This window comes from Salmo trutta, chromosome 25, assembly GCF_901001165.1.
Source record: "Salmo trutta chromosome 25, fSalTru1.1, whole genome shotgun sequence".
Taxonomy (NCBI): Eukaryota; Metazoa; Chordata; class Actinopteri; order Salmoniformes; family Salmonidae; genus Salmo; species Salmo trutta.
In genome coordinates this window covers 23,652,376-23,665,894 of record NC_042981.1, presented here as the reverse complement: position 1 = coordinate 23,665,894, position 13,519 = coordinate 23,652,376, and the positions used below count along the sequence as shown (strand labels likewise).

Here is a 13,519-nt window from a genome sequence, read left to right as displayed (position 1 = left end):
ATCTTGCCACCGTGGGTGGATGCCCTAATCGGGTTACGTACCCAATGCATATGGGTCTGGCAGATTTCTTAAATGTCCGGTAAATTAAAATGTTGCCGGTCAAATATCCGGCGCCACATTTTCCTAACCCTGTCACACTCTCACTCATACACACTTGTTTTGAAATAAATTCAGCTGTAAGAACTTTGCATGTTGTATTTTCCTGCAGTGGTTTGGGAACATTGTGACCATGGATTGGTGGGATGACCTTTGGCTAAATGAGGGCTTTGCCAGTTTCTTTGAGTACATTGGTGTAGAGAAGGCTGAGCCTCTCTGGGGAATGGTGAGTCCATCTGACAGATCCTGAATTGAGTGATTTGAAATGGAATTGTTTTAATCCCAACTCTGGTTATCAATACATTCTACATCTACTTCGGTCTCTGTCTTTACCAGCGGGACATCATGATCATCAGTGATGTACTTCCTGTCATGGTGGACGATGCCCTCGTCACCTCCCATCCAATCATTGTGGATGTGTCAACTCCGGCTGAGATTACCTCTGTGTTTGATGGTATATCCTACAACAAGGTAATCTAAAACCGCCACGTTTCACCCTATTACATGGGATGAAATAAAATGTACTTCAATTAAATTTGTCTTGAAATTTGTTCCAAACATCTTCCTGTAGGGGGCATCAATTCTCAGGATGGTGGAGGACTGGTTGGGTCGAGACAACTTCCGAGATGGTTGTCGGGTAAGAATCCATTTAATTTGACGTAAAGTGGATAGAAGTATCCCTACACCAAGTCTCTTGATCCCTATTCAGTCAATAGCAGAATAATTTGGTAATAGTGAGTGTTAGGGACATGCAATTACTTCCCTGTTGAATGAAAATTATGATTACTGTCAGATACGTAGCTTGCATTTTGTTTATCATAAAATCTATGCATGGTAACCCGTTTTTCTCTCCCTTCAACAGAAATACTTAAAAGATTTCCATTTTCAGAATGCCAAAACAGCCAACTTTTGGGCATCCCTTGCTAACGTATGTTTGTCATATCTAATTTAGTCATAGTAGTTTCAAAATATCAAAGTTGATATTATTGTTAATATTTCACTACATCTAGTGTACTTGTGTGTTACACACTAACATTTTTGGGTTGCAGGTGAGTGGGTTGCCTGTGGCAGATGTGATGGACACATGGACCAAACAGATGGGCTACCCGGTATTGGACCTGTCTACTGCCGGTACTCAGACCAAACTCACCCAGCGCAGATTCCTGTTGGACCCCAATGCTGATACCACCCAGCCACCCTCACCACTCAGGTCAGTGATTCAACGCACTATTAAGTCCCTTTGTGATCGTTGGTTGATTTCCCGATGGAAGTCAGCTATATTTCTTAGGATAAACCTGTAAATCCTTAAAAGGCTATGCTTTTCTTTTAGCTACAAGTGGACCATCCCTGTTAAGTGGCACTCAGTGGATAGTAATAAGAATATGTCCATCATGTTCAACAAGTCCAGTCCAGGTAAAAATACTTCTGTCCAAACACTTTGCTTGGCCTTTTTAAAAGTACAGTTCCAGCCTCTGGTGACATGTATTTCATTAAATTGAAGTCGTACATATTTGTCTCTCACACTAATATCTAGAGCAAGTCTTAGCTGACTATTTCCCTGCTACGGATGGACTTCTGAAGATCAATAACGACCATATCGGATTCTATAGAGTCAATCACCATGACAGCATGTGGAGCACCATTAGTCAACAGCTTCAAACAAATCACAAGGTAAATATCAATACAACTGCTACTATAGTATCAGAGGTAATATTAAGTTTTAATCTTACCAGTTCATAGGTTGCACTTATCTTAATCGGCAGGACACTTTCTTTACCAGGAGTTTGACGCTGCTGATCGATGCAGTTACATAGATGATGTCTTTGCTCTGGGAAGGTAAACCAACATTACCGACATTCACTTGAAGTACATCTGTCAATTCAGTTGCTCTGAGCTTTAGAAAACTGTGATGAAATGTCTTGTTCTTATCGGCCTCATCAGGGCAGATGTTGTCGATTATGGAAATGCATTCAACCTGACAAAATACCTGACCAATGAGACTGAGTACATCGTCTGGGAACGTGTGTCTTCTTCCATTGCCTATGTGCGAGACATGTTGTCTGATGACACCGTTCTTTACCCTAAATTCCAGGTGGGTCTGTTTTCCACTTAATTTTTGTATATATATATATTTTTTACAGGTGAATTATGCCCTCCGCTGGCCAACTAGAACACACACAAAATAATAATAATCTTGGGAGTTTGCTCATACAGGTAACTGCCAAAATAAAGGAAACACCAACATAACGTGTCTAAATAGGGCGTTGGGCACCACGAGACAGAACAGTTTCATTGTGCCTTGGCATAGATTCTACAAGTGTCTGGCACTCTGTTGAAGGGATGTAACAACATTTTTGTTGATGGTGGTGAAAAACGCTGTCTCAGACACCGCTCCAGAATCTCCCATAAGTGTTCAATTGGGTTGAGATCTGGTGACAGACGACCATGACATATGGTTAAGATAGTTTTCATGCTCATCAAACCATTCAGTGATCACTCATCCCTGTGGATGGGGGCATTGTCATCCTATGGAGGCATGGCCATGGTAGCCAAAATAAAGAGACATGTTGACCTAAACACAGTACCACATCGGCCACTATGCTTGTTGTAAATGATATTGCAAATGCCTTAGATGATAGAAAGCACTGTGCTGCGTTGTTTGTAGATTTGTCAAAAGCTTTTGACACTGTAGACCATGCTATCCTTTTGAGTAAGCTGTCATCTATAGGAGTGGGCACGGATGCCTGCCGATGGTTTTATGACTATCTTAAAGATAGAACTCAGGCCGTCATGGTCGACGGGGTCAAGTCTGACTCCTTACAGTTACTTAAAGGGGTCCCTCAGGGTTCAATAATTGGCCCACTATTGTTCTCACTTTATATAAACAACATTGGTGATGATGTCAGATATTGTAAATTCCATTTATATGCAGATGACACAGTGATGTACTCTATTGCTCCAACAGCGGACCAAGCTTTAATGCAGTTGGAGTCTGATTTTAGGATACTACAGGGGTCTCTTTTACAGCTTAAACTTGTTTTAAACGCTAAGAAAACAAATGTCATGTTTTTTTCTAGGTCTAAACTCTCAGTTAGAAACACTTTTGTAATCACTAGCTTGGATGGTACTCAAATCAAACAGGTCTCTGCATATAAATATTTAGGGGTATGGTTAGATGATAGGCTTTCTTTTAAAAAACATGTTACTGAATTGGGAAAAAGCTCAAATTCAAGATAGGGTTCCTTTATAGAAACAGGGCTTGTCTGTCCTTTGTAAATAGAAAACAAATTGTGCAGGCTACTTTTATGTCCGTTTTAGATTATGGTGATATTATCTATATGCATGCATCGGCAAACACATTAAAACCACTGGATGCTATTTACCATTGTGCACTCAGGTTTATCACGGGTGATAGTTACAAAACTCATCACTGTATCCTTTATCAACATGTGGGTTGGGCCTCTATCTGTGAGGCGAGAGCAACATGCTCTCTTGTTTATTTATAAAGCACTTCTTTTAAAACTACCTCCATATATATCATCATTAATTTCCACTAGATATACAAATTTTAAAACCAGATCACAGATGTGGATTACATTAGAGACTCCTGCGGTCTCCACAGAGTTGGGTAGGACTGCCTTTAGTTCCTTTGCGCCTTATTTATGGAACAAACTGCAGATCCAACTTAAGTTAGACACTCTGGTGTCCCTTGCCCATTTTAAAAATGTTATGGAGGATCAATATGATGTTATCTGTGATTGTTTCTGTTGAATTGTGTCTTTGTTTTGTATGTTTGAAATGTTCTTGTCTGTATGCCTAAAACTGTATATGTCAACATGTTTACACAGGGCACAGCCGTAAAACAGATCCAGGTCTCAGTCTGTTTTCCCTGTTAAAATAAAGATTAAAAAAAAAAAGGCCTGCCCATCATAGTTACAGAGCATTCTGAAAGTATTCAGACCCTATGACTTTATCCACTTTGTTACGTTACAGCCTTATTCTAAAATTGATTAAATTTAGTTTTTCCCTCAATCTACACACAATACCCTGTAATGACAAACCAAAAACAGGTTTAAGATTGTTTATGCACATTTATAAAATAAAAATAAAAAACCGGAAATATCACATTAACATAAGTATTCTGATCCTTTACTCAGTACTTTGTTGAAGCACCTTTGGCAGTGATTACAGCCTCGAGTCTTCTTGGGTATGACGCTACAAGCTTGGCACACCTGTATTTGGGGAGTTTCTCCCATTCTTCTCTGCAAATCCTCTCAAGCTCGGTCAGGTTGGATGGGGAACGTTGCTGCACAGCTATTTTCGGGACTCTCCAGAGTTGTTCGATCGGGTTCAAGTCCGGGCTCTGGCTGGGCCACTCAAGGACATTCAGAGACTTGTCCCGAAGCCACTCCTGCGTTGTCTTGGCTTTGTGCTTAGGGTCGTTGTCCTGTTGAAAGGTGAACCTTTGACCCAGTCTCAGGTCCTGAGCGCTCTGGAGCAGGTTTTCTTCAAGGATCTCACTGAAACTTTGGACTGTTCATCTTTCCCTCTATCCTGACTAGTCTCCCAGTGCCTGCCGCTGAAAAATATCCCCACAACATGATGCTGCCACCACCATGCTTCACCATAGGGATGGTGCCAGGTTTCCTTCAGATGTTAGGCTTGGCATTCATGCTAAAGAGTTCAATCTTGGTTTCATCAGACGAGAGAATCTTGTTTCTCATGGTCTGAGAGTCCTTTAGTCCAAGCGGGTTGTCATGTGCCTTTTACTGAGGAATAGCTTACGTCTGGATACTTTACCATAAAGGCCTGATTGGTGGAGTGCTGCAGAGATGGTTTTCCTTCTGGAAGGTTCTCCCATCTCCACAGAGGTACTCTGGAGCTCTGTCAGAATGACCATCGGGTTCTTGGTCACTTCACTAACCAAAGCCCTTCTCCAATGATTGCTCAGTTTAGCCGGGCGGCCAGCTCTTGGAAGAGTCTTGGTAGTTCCAAACTTCTTCCATTTAAGAATGATGGAGGCTACTGTGTTCTTGGGGACCTTGAATGTTGCAGAATTTTTATTGGTATTCTTCCCCAGGTCTGTGCCTCGACGCAAATCGTCTCTTGGAGCTCTACGGACAATTCCTTCGACCTTATGGCTTGATTTTTGCTGTGACATGCACTGCCAACTGTGGGACCTTATATAGACAGGTGTGTGCCTTTCCAAATCATGTCAAATCAATTGAATTCACCACAGGTGGACTCCATTCAAGTTTGTAGAAATATTTCAAGGATCATCAATGGAAACAGGATGCACCTGAGCTCAATTTTGTGTCTCGTAGCAAAGGGTCTGAATACTTATGTAAATAAGGTAGTTATTGATTTTATTTGTATAAATTAGGAAACATTTCTAAAAATCTGTTTTCGCTTTGTCTATATGGGGTATTGGGTGTAGATTGAAGAGGGGGAAAATGTATTTAATACATTTTAGAATAAGGCTGTAACATAACAAAATGTAGAAAAAGGAGTCTGAATACTTTCTGAATGCACTGTACATATACATATATAGCTCTGGAGACTACTGCAAAATTATCAGTTTCTCTGGTTTTACTATTTATAGGCACAGTTGAAGCTTACATACACCTTAGCCAAATACATTTATACTCAGTTTTTCACAATTCCTGACATTTAATCCCAGTAAAAATTCCCTGTCTCAGGTCAGTTAGGATCACCACTTTATTTTAAGAATGTGAAATGCCAGAATAACAGATTTATTTCAGCTTTTATTTCTTTCATCACATTCCCAGTGGGTCAGAAGTTTACATACACTAAATTAGTATTCGGTAGCATTGCCTTTTTAAATTGGTTAACTCGGGTCAAACGTTTCAGGTAGCCTTCCACAAGCTTCCCACAATAAGTTGGGTGAATTTTGGCCCATTCCTCCTGACAGAGCTGGTGTAACTGAGTCAGGTTTGTAGGCCTCCTTGCTCGCACACGCTTTTTCCAGTTCTGCCCACAAATTTTCTATAGGATTGAGGTCAGGGCTTTGTGATGGCCACTCCAATACCTTGACTTTGTTGTCCTTAAGCCATTTTGCCACAACTTTGGAAGTATGCTTGGGGTCATTGTCCATTTGGAAGACCCATTTGCAACCAAGCTTTAACTTCCTGACTGATGTCTTGAGATGTTGCTTCAATATATCCACATAACCTCATGATGCCGTCCATTTTGTGAAGTGCGCCAGTCCCTCCTGCAGCAAAGCACCCCCACAACATGATGCTGCCACCCCCATGCTTCACAGTTGGGATGATGTTCTTCGGCTTGCAAGTCTCCCCCTTTTTCCTCCAAACATAACGATGGTCATTATGGCCAAACATTTCTATTTTTGTTTCATCAGACCAGAGGACATTTCTCCAAAAAGCACCATCTTTACCCCCATATGCAGTTGCAAACCATAGTCTGGCTTTTTTATGGCGGTTTTGGAGCAGTGGCTTCTTCCTTGCTGAGCAGCCTCTTAGGTTATGTCGATGTAGGACTCGTTTTACTGTGGATAAAGATACTTTGGTACCTGTTTCCTCCAGCATCTTCACAAGGTCTTTTGCACTTTTCGCACCAAAGTACGTTCATCTCTAGGAGACAGAACGCATCTCCTTCCTGAGCGGTATGACGGCTGTGTGGTCCCATGGTGTTCATACTTGCATACTATTGTTTGTAGAGATGAACGTGGTACCTTCAGGAATTTGGAAATGGCTCCCAGGGATGAACCAGAATTGTGGAGATGTACAATTTTTTTCTGAGGTCTTGGCTGATTTTCTTTGGATTTTCCCATGATGTCAAGCAAAGAGACACTGAGTTCGTAGGTAGGCCTTGAAATACATCCACGGGTACACCTCCAATTGACTCAAATGATGTCAATTAGCCTATCAAAAGCTTCTAAAGCCATGACATCATTTTCTGGAATTTTCCAAGCTGTTTAAAAGGCACAGTCAACTTAGTGTATGTAAACTTCTGACCCACTGGAATTGTGATACAGTGAATTATAAGTAAAATAATCTGTCTGTAAACAATTGTTGGAAAATGACTTGTGTCATGCACAAAGTAGATGTCCTAATCGACTTGCCAAAACTGTAGTTTGTTAACAAGAAATTTGTGGAGTGGTTGAAAAACGAGTTTTAATGACTCCAACCTAGGTGTATCTAAACTTCTGACTTCAACTGTACATTCTAAAATATTATGGCACTGCCATAATAGAACCTTAATAACACAGCACCAACAACCCAACCTTGCTGTTTTTACAGAAAATGAAGGTTAAGTATGTAACCACGGTTGTGTGAGCTATTTGGATCACTCCAATATATTGGTATATTGGTATCACTCCACGGCGGAGGGATACAGCCGAGGTGAGGATTTACAGATTTACTCCCGTGTACACCTGTGTCACGGCTGGGGTCCGCCCCTATATATAGAACCTATGGCCGCGACATACGTAACCTTCGTTTTGTTTCACTATATTGGATCACTCCAATCTATTGGTATACCGGTACCAGACTTAGTCGGTGCTAGAGGTACCTGGCCAGCCAGCGGCGAAGTCCCAGCGCGGGACCGAGATGCAGGGGCCGTCTATGTGGAAGGGGGGTCCCAGCACAGTCCCCGGAAGGGGAGACGATGCCCAGGACCGCTGAACCAACCGCAGAGGGAGGTGCCAAATTTACCCGATACTACCTAGCAAAGGTGCAAAAGGAAACCCAGCTGGCCGCAGCACAGATATTAGCGAGGGGCACTCCTCTCAGTAGAGCCCAGGATGCAGCCACTCCTCGTGTTGAATGTGCCACCACAGATCCCAGCACTGGCCTGCCAGCCAGGCGGTGTGCTGTTGAAATCGTGTCCACGATCCAGTGAGAGAGCCTCTGCTTTGATAGCCCAGCCCCCAGGACTCTCTCACCATAGCAGACAAAGAGCTGGTCTGTTGTTCTCACTGACTGTGTCCGCTCCACATAGGCAGCCAGTGCCCTCACAGGGCACAGCATGCCGGAGGGAGGCCCAGACTCCCCCGCCACTGCCGGGGGGTCGTAAGCAGACAGGATAAAAGGGATGTTCACATGCCTGTCTGACATATCCTTCGGGAGGAATGAAGGGTTGGGGCGGAGAGATATACTCCTCCCCCCGGGGTCCATCCGGGACCACTCAAAACTTACCGAAAGAGCATGGAGCTCACCCACCCTCTTCATGGAAGTAATCGCTACTAAGAAAGCCTCCTTCATAGAGAGGTGTTTCAGGGAGGCAGTCTCCAAAGGTTCGAATGGCGGCTTTGCCAAAGCAGCCAAAACCAAATCCAGCTCGCCATTGAGCGGGTCCTAGCTGGACGCAGGCGACGAACCCCTTTCATAAACCTGGAGAACAAGGGATGGCGCCCCACTGGCCTGTCCATAGCAGCCAAATACCCTCTGTGTAGAGGCTGCTAAGCCCTCATCCAAACGAGACTGCAGGTATTGGAGGACATACTGCACCCCGCATGACTCGGGCACCACCTCAATACCAGTACACCGAGAGCAGAACAACCGCCAGCGCAACTGGTGTGCCACGGTTGTAGCAGGTGCCTTTGCGCTCTGCATGGTGTTCATTACACCCTCCTGTGATCCTAACTTGGTGCCGTTCAGTGGCCAAGCCCACAGACTGAGGCGGTGTGGCCTTGGATGCCACAGAGTTCCCCCGGCCTGAGACAGCAGGTCCTGTCTCAGGGGAAGTTGCCAAGGTGTCCCAGACAACAGGGACAGGAGAAGGCTGAACCAGGGTTGTCTGGGCCAGTATGAGGCCACCAGAAGCAGATTATGCTCTGCCATCCTGGTCCTGTCCAGCACAGCCTGGATCAGGAGAAAATGGGGGAATGCATAAAGCTCCAGGCCTGGCCAATTGTGAGCCAGAGCATCCAAGCCCAGGGGCCCTGGTGGCTCTGACATGGAGTACCACAGGGGGCAGTGTGCATTGTCCAGGGAGGCAAACAGGTCCAGCTGCGCCCCCCCGAACTTGTCCCACAGGTGCTGCACCACCTCGGGATGTAGGCTACAGTCCCAAGGTGGCGGGCTCTCCCTCGAGAGCATATCCACTGCCACATTCAGGATACCAGGTACATGCGCTGCGTGTAGAGACGCTAGACTTCCCTGAGCCTAGAGAAGGAGCTTCCGTGGTGGTTGCTGTATCAACCACCACTGTGGTGTTGTCCATTCTCACCAGGACATGTCTTCCCTTCAGATGTGGAAGGAAAGACTGCAGAGCCAGCAGTACAGCTCTGACATCTAGTGTATTGATGTGGCTGCCACTCCAAGTGCATAGCCAACAGCCGCTGGCCGACCTTCCCATGGCCACACCCCCCAGCCGATCTGGGAGGCGTCTGTGCTGACCAGCTCCCGGCAGCATATCCTCAGCATCTCCACCCGACCTGAGAGAAAGGAGTGACAGCGCCACCTCAACAATGCCCTGAGGCACTGTGTGGTCACCCGCAGCTGGCAGTGGCGCTTCGGGTGCAGCCAGTGGAAGTTGAACCACTGTTGAAGAGGCCGGAGATTGAGCAGGCCCAGGGGAATCAACAATGAGGCCGCCATCAGCAAGCCCAACAGGCGTTGGCAGGTTAGGGCAGATACCACTCACCCCTGCCGAAAGTGGTCGAGGCAAGATAAGATCGCCTAAACCCTTCTGGCGGGCAGGCGTGCTCTCATGAGGACTGAGTCCAGTTCCATGCCAATGAAGGCCACCCTCTGGGTGGGCGTCAGATGACTCTTCTTGTCGTTTACAGTAATGCCCAGCCTGCCGATGTGGGTCAGGAGCATGTCTCTGACAGGACCTGGGTCCTGTTCGGGGCACAAATCAACCAATCGTCCAGGTAATTGAGGATCAACAACCCTCGGGACGTGAGAGGTGCCAGGACAGCATCCATGCACTTTGTGAAAGTGCGGGGTGCCAAGGAGAGGCCGAAGGGAAGAACCATGAATTCGCAAGCCCTCCCTTCGAAAGCAAATCAGAGGTGCTGCCAATGAGCTGGGTGAACAGGAACATGGAAGTACACATCCATCACGTCCAGTGTCACAAACCACTGGTCCCGGGACACGGCCTGCAACACAAGGGCCGGGGACAGCATGTGGAACCTCAGTACCTTCAAGTACCCATTGAGGTTGCGGAGGTACAGAATTGGTCGAAACCCTCCATCTCTTTTTGGGACCACAAAATAAGTGGAGTAGAACCCACCTAGCCGTTCTGATGTCTCAATCCTGCGGATGGCACCCTTGTCCAGGAGTGATGAGATCTCCAGCCACAGGGTTTTCTTCTTCAGGGGGTTGTCACAGTAGTGACACAAAGGATCCTGAAGAATGGGGGGGCCGGCACTGGAATTGGAGTCGGTACCCCAATGGAGGCACACGAAGTCGTAGTGTGACGCTAACGAAACAAAAACACGACAAACCACGGGTGGAAGACACAGATCAACCGCGCGCAGCGAGTGGAGCACCCAAGAGGGGCTGGCCATGTGGCCAGCTGCTCCAGGCTGCAAACAGCCAATTAGTATACTTCCACGTAAGATATTACACTTACCAGTGACTTACGAAGCGAACTCAGAAAGATTGTACCTCAAGTCATACGGACGTCCGCCGAGAAACTGAAAGAGAACGTGTGTCGAGGCCATGGGGTCTATATATAGGGGCGGACCCCAGCCGTGACACAGGTGTACACGGCAGTAAATCCTCACCTCGGATGTATCCCTCCGCCGTGGAGTGATACCAATATATTGGAGTATCCAATATAGTGAAACATAACAACCCAACTATTGACCCAATGCCTGCAACGCAACAATTGGGTCATCAAAACAACCCAGATTTATTTTTTGTGTAACTTACATCTTAAAGCCATGCATGCAAGAAGCTTTGACCTTTCTGGTGCACACACATTTCTCCATCCTCAGTTTGATTGAAGGCCTCAATCTGTATTTTTGCCTTGTAACTGATTGCTTCTAGAATGATAGAAGTAACAACAGTATCAAGATGAGCTAGCTACCACTAGTTCAAAGCAATTCAAATCTAATTGTTACAAAGAATGAATGGGCTACATTTGAGAATACATGCATTTGTTCACCTTATCAGTCTTGTAGACAATACACTCATTTATCACTATAAAAGTTTTATTAGTGATTGCACTACAACCATATTTCCAGGGTGTTGTTGCATCCTCCTCCTAGCTTTTTCCAACACCACGGGTTGGGGAAGAGTATCTATCCATCTGCAAAAGTTAAGTTTTACTGATGTCATATCAACTCATATTGTTGCTACCTTAGCTTAGCTGTTGTGCCAGCTAACATGCTACTGAACCTGGACACTAACATATTGGCATGCGTATTGGTCTTAAGACAGCAACGTAGCTAGCTGTCACGTCCTGACCAGCAGATGGAGCTATTGTTTTAGTGTTGGGGTCAGAACGTGGCAGTTTTTGTGTATGTGAATGTTTGATTGTTGATTTGGGACTTCCAATTGAAGGCAGGTGTGTTGAGTTGCCTTTGATTGGAAGTCCTATATAGGTGTGTGTGTTTTTCTTTGGGGTTGTGGGTGGTTGTTTTTACACTGCGTGTATAGCCTGTAAAACTGCTACTGTTGTCACCGTCATTGGGTTTTTCAAGTGGATGCTCTACTCCTTTTTTGGTAATAAATAACCATGAGTATTCACATACCTGCTGCGCCTTGGTCCATTCATGAAGACAACCGTTACAGAACCACCCACCAAAGGACCAAGCAGCAGAAGAGGAGGAAGCCACGGGAGAAGAAAATGGAGGAATGGACCTGGCAAGACGAGAGACAATTCTGGGAGGACAAGTTAAGGGAGCTAAGGGAACCCGAGAGGCAGCCCCAAGATTTTTTTTGGGGGGGGCACACGGGTAGTTTGGCCAGGCCAGGGAAGAGCCGTAAGCCAGCTACCCGTGACTACAGGGAGGTGCGTATGAGGTGGAGGGCGCCATGTTACGCTGAGGTACGCACCATCTCGCCGATACGGACGCACAGCCCAGTCCGCCCGGTACCAGCCCCACGCATCAGGAGTCTGGCGCGTCAGCCCAGCCTCGCCAGTCGTGAGTCACCAGAGCTGCCCGCCAGTCAACAGTCACCAGAGCTGCCCGCCAGTCAACAGTCACCAGAGCTGCCCGCCAGTCAACAGTCACCAGACTGCCCTGAACTGCCAGAGTGGCCAGACTGCCCTGAACTGCCAGAGTGGCCAGACTGCCCTGAACTGCCAGAGTGGCCAGACTGCCCTGAACTGCCAGAGTGGCCAGACTGCCCTGTTCTGCCAGAGTGGCCAGACTGCCCTGTTCTGCCAGAGTGGTCAGACTGCCCTGTTCTGCCAGAGTGGCCAGACTGCCCTGTTCTGCCAGAGTGGCCAGACTGCCCTGTTCTGCCAGAGTGGCCAGACTGCCCTGTTCTGCCAGAGTGGCCAGACTGCCCTGTCCTGCCAGAGTGGCCAGACTGCCCGGTTCTGCCAGAGGTGCCCGCCTGCCCTGATCTGCCAGGGTGCCCGGCCTGTCAGGATCTGCCAGAGTGGTCCTCCTGCCCTCCGGTCCAGCCCGAGTGGTCCTCCTGCCCTCCGGTCCAGCCCGAGTGGCCCTCCTGCCCTCCGGTCCAGCCCGAGTGGCCCTCCTGCCCTCCGGCCCAGCCCGAGTGGCCCTCCTGCCCTCCGGCCCAGCCCGAGTGGCCCTCCTGCCCTCCGGCCCAGCCCGAGTGGCTCTCCTGCCCTACGGCCCAGCCCCAGTGGCCCTCCTGCCCCTCCTGCCCTCCGGCCCAGCCCGAGTGGCCCTCCTGCCCTCCGGCCCAGCCCGAGTGGCCCTCCTGCCCCCCGGTCCAGCCCGAGGGGCCCTCCTGCCCCCCGGCCCAGCCCGAGGGGCCCTCCTGTCCCCCGGTCCAGCCCGAGTGGTCCGTCTGCCCGGCGCAGCTATCGGCGCCATCAAGGTGGGCGACGCCGAAGGTGGAGCGAGGTCCACGGCCTGCACCTGAGCCACCTCCAGGATAGGTGGGTTGGGGAGGGAGGTGTAGCACAGTGCCGTCGGTGACGGCAGCCACCCTCCCTTCCCTCCCTTATTGTTTAGGGGCTATAGTTTATGGGGTTTTTGTTGGTGTTTTTCTGTTGGTAGGTGCATTCCGGGGTCTGCACCTTGAGGGGGGGGTACTGTCACAGTTTTTGTGTATGTGAATGTTTGATTGTTGATTTGGGACTTCCAATTGAAGGCAGGTGTGTTGAGTTGCCTTTGATTGGAAGTCCTATATAGGTGTGTGTGTTTTTCTTTGGGGTTGTGGGTGGTTGTTTTTACACTGCGTGTATAGCCTGTAAAACTGCTACTGTTGTCACCGTCATTGGGTTTTTCAAGTGGTTGCTCTACTCCTTTTTTTGGTAATAAATAACCATGAGTATTCACATACCT

The 13,519-nt window shown here is 47.4% G+C and overlaps 1 protein-coding gene across 2 annotated transcripts in view; it reads left to right on the top strand.

The window, feature by feature from the left end:
• enpep (glutamyl aminopeptidase) overlaps positions 1–13,519 on the top strand; it is a 30,254-nt gene that overhangs the window by 14,123 nt on the left and 2,612 nt on the right. For both annotated transcript variants that reach the window (XM_029713255.1, XM_029713254.1), the window contains exons 6-14: positions 209–322; positions 433–567; positions 668–733; positions 959–1,024; positions 1,146–1,306; positions 1,427–1,509; positions 1,631–1,767; positions 1,877–1,932; positions 2,038–2,188. In XM_029713255.1, coding sequence (XP_029569115.1) covers positions 209–322; positions 433–567; positions 668–733; positions 959–1,024; positions 1,146–1,306; positions 1,427–1,509; positions 1,631–1,767; positions 1,877–1,932; positions 2,038–2,188 — 969 coding nt within the window. The remainder of the gene's footprint in view (positions 1–208; positions 323–432; positions 568–667; positions 734–958; positions 1,025–1,145; positions 1,307–1,426; positions 1,510–1,630; positions 1,768–1,876; positions 1,933–2,037; positions 2,189–13,519) is intronic.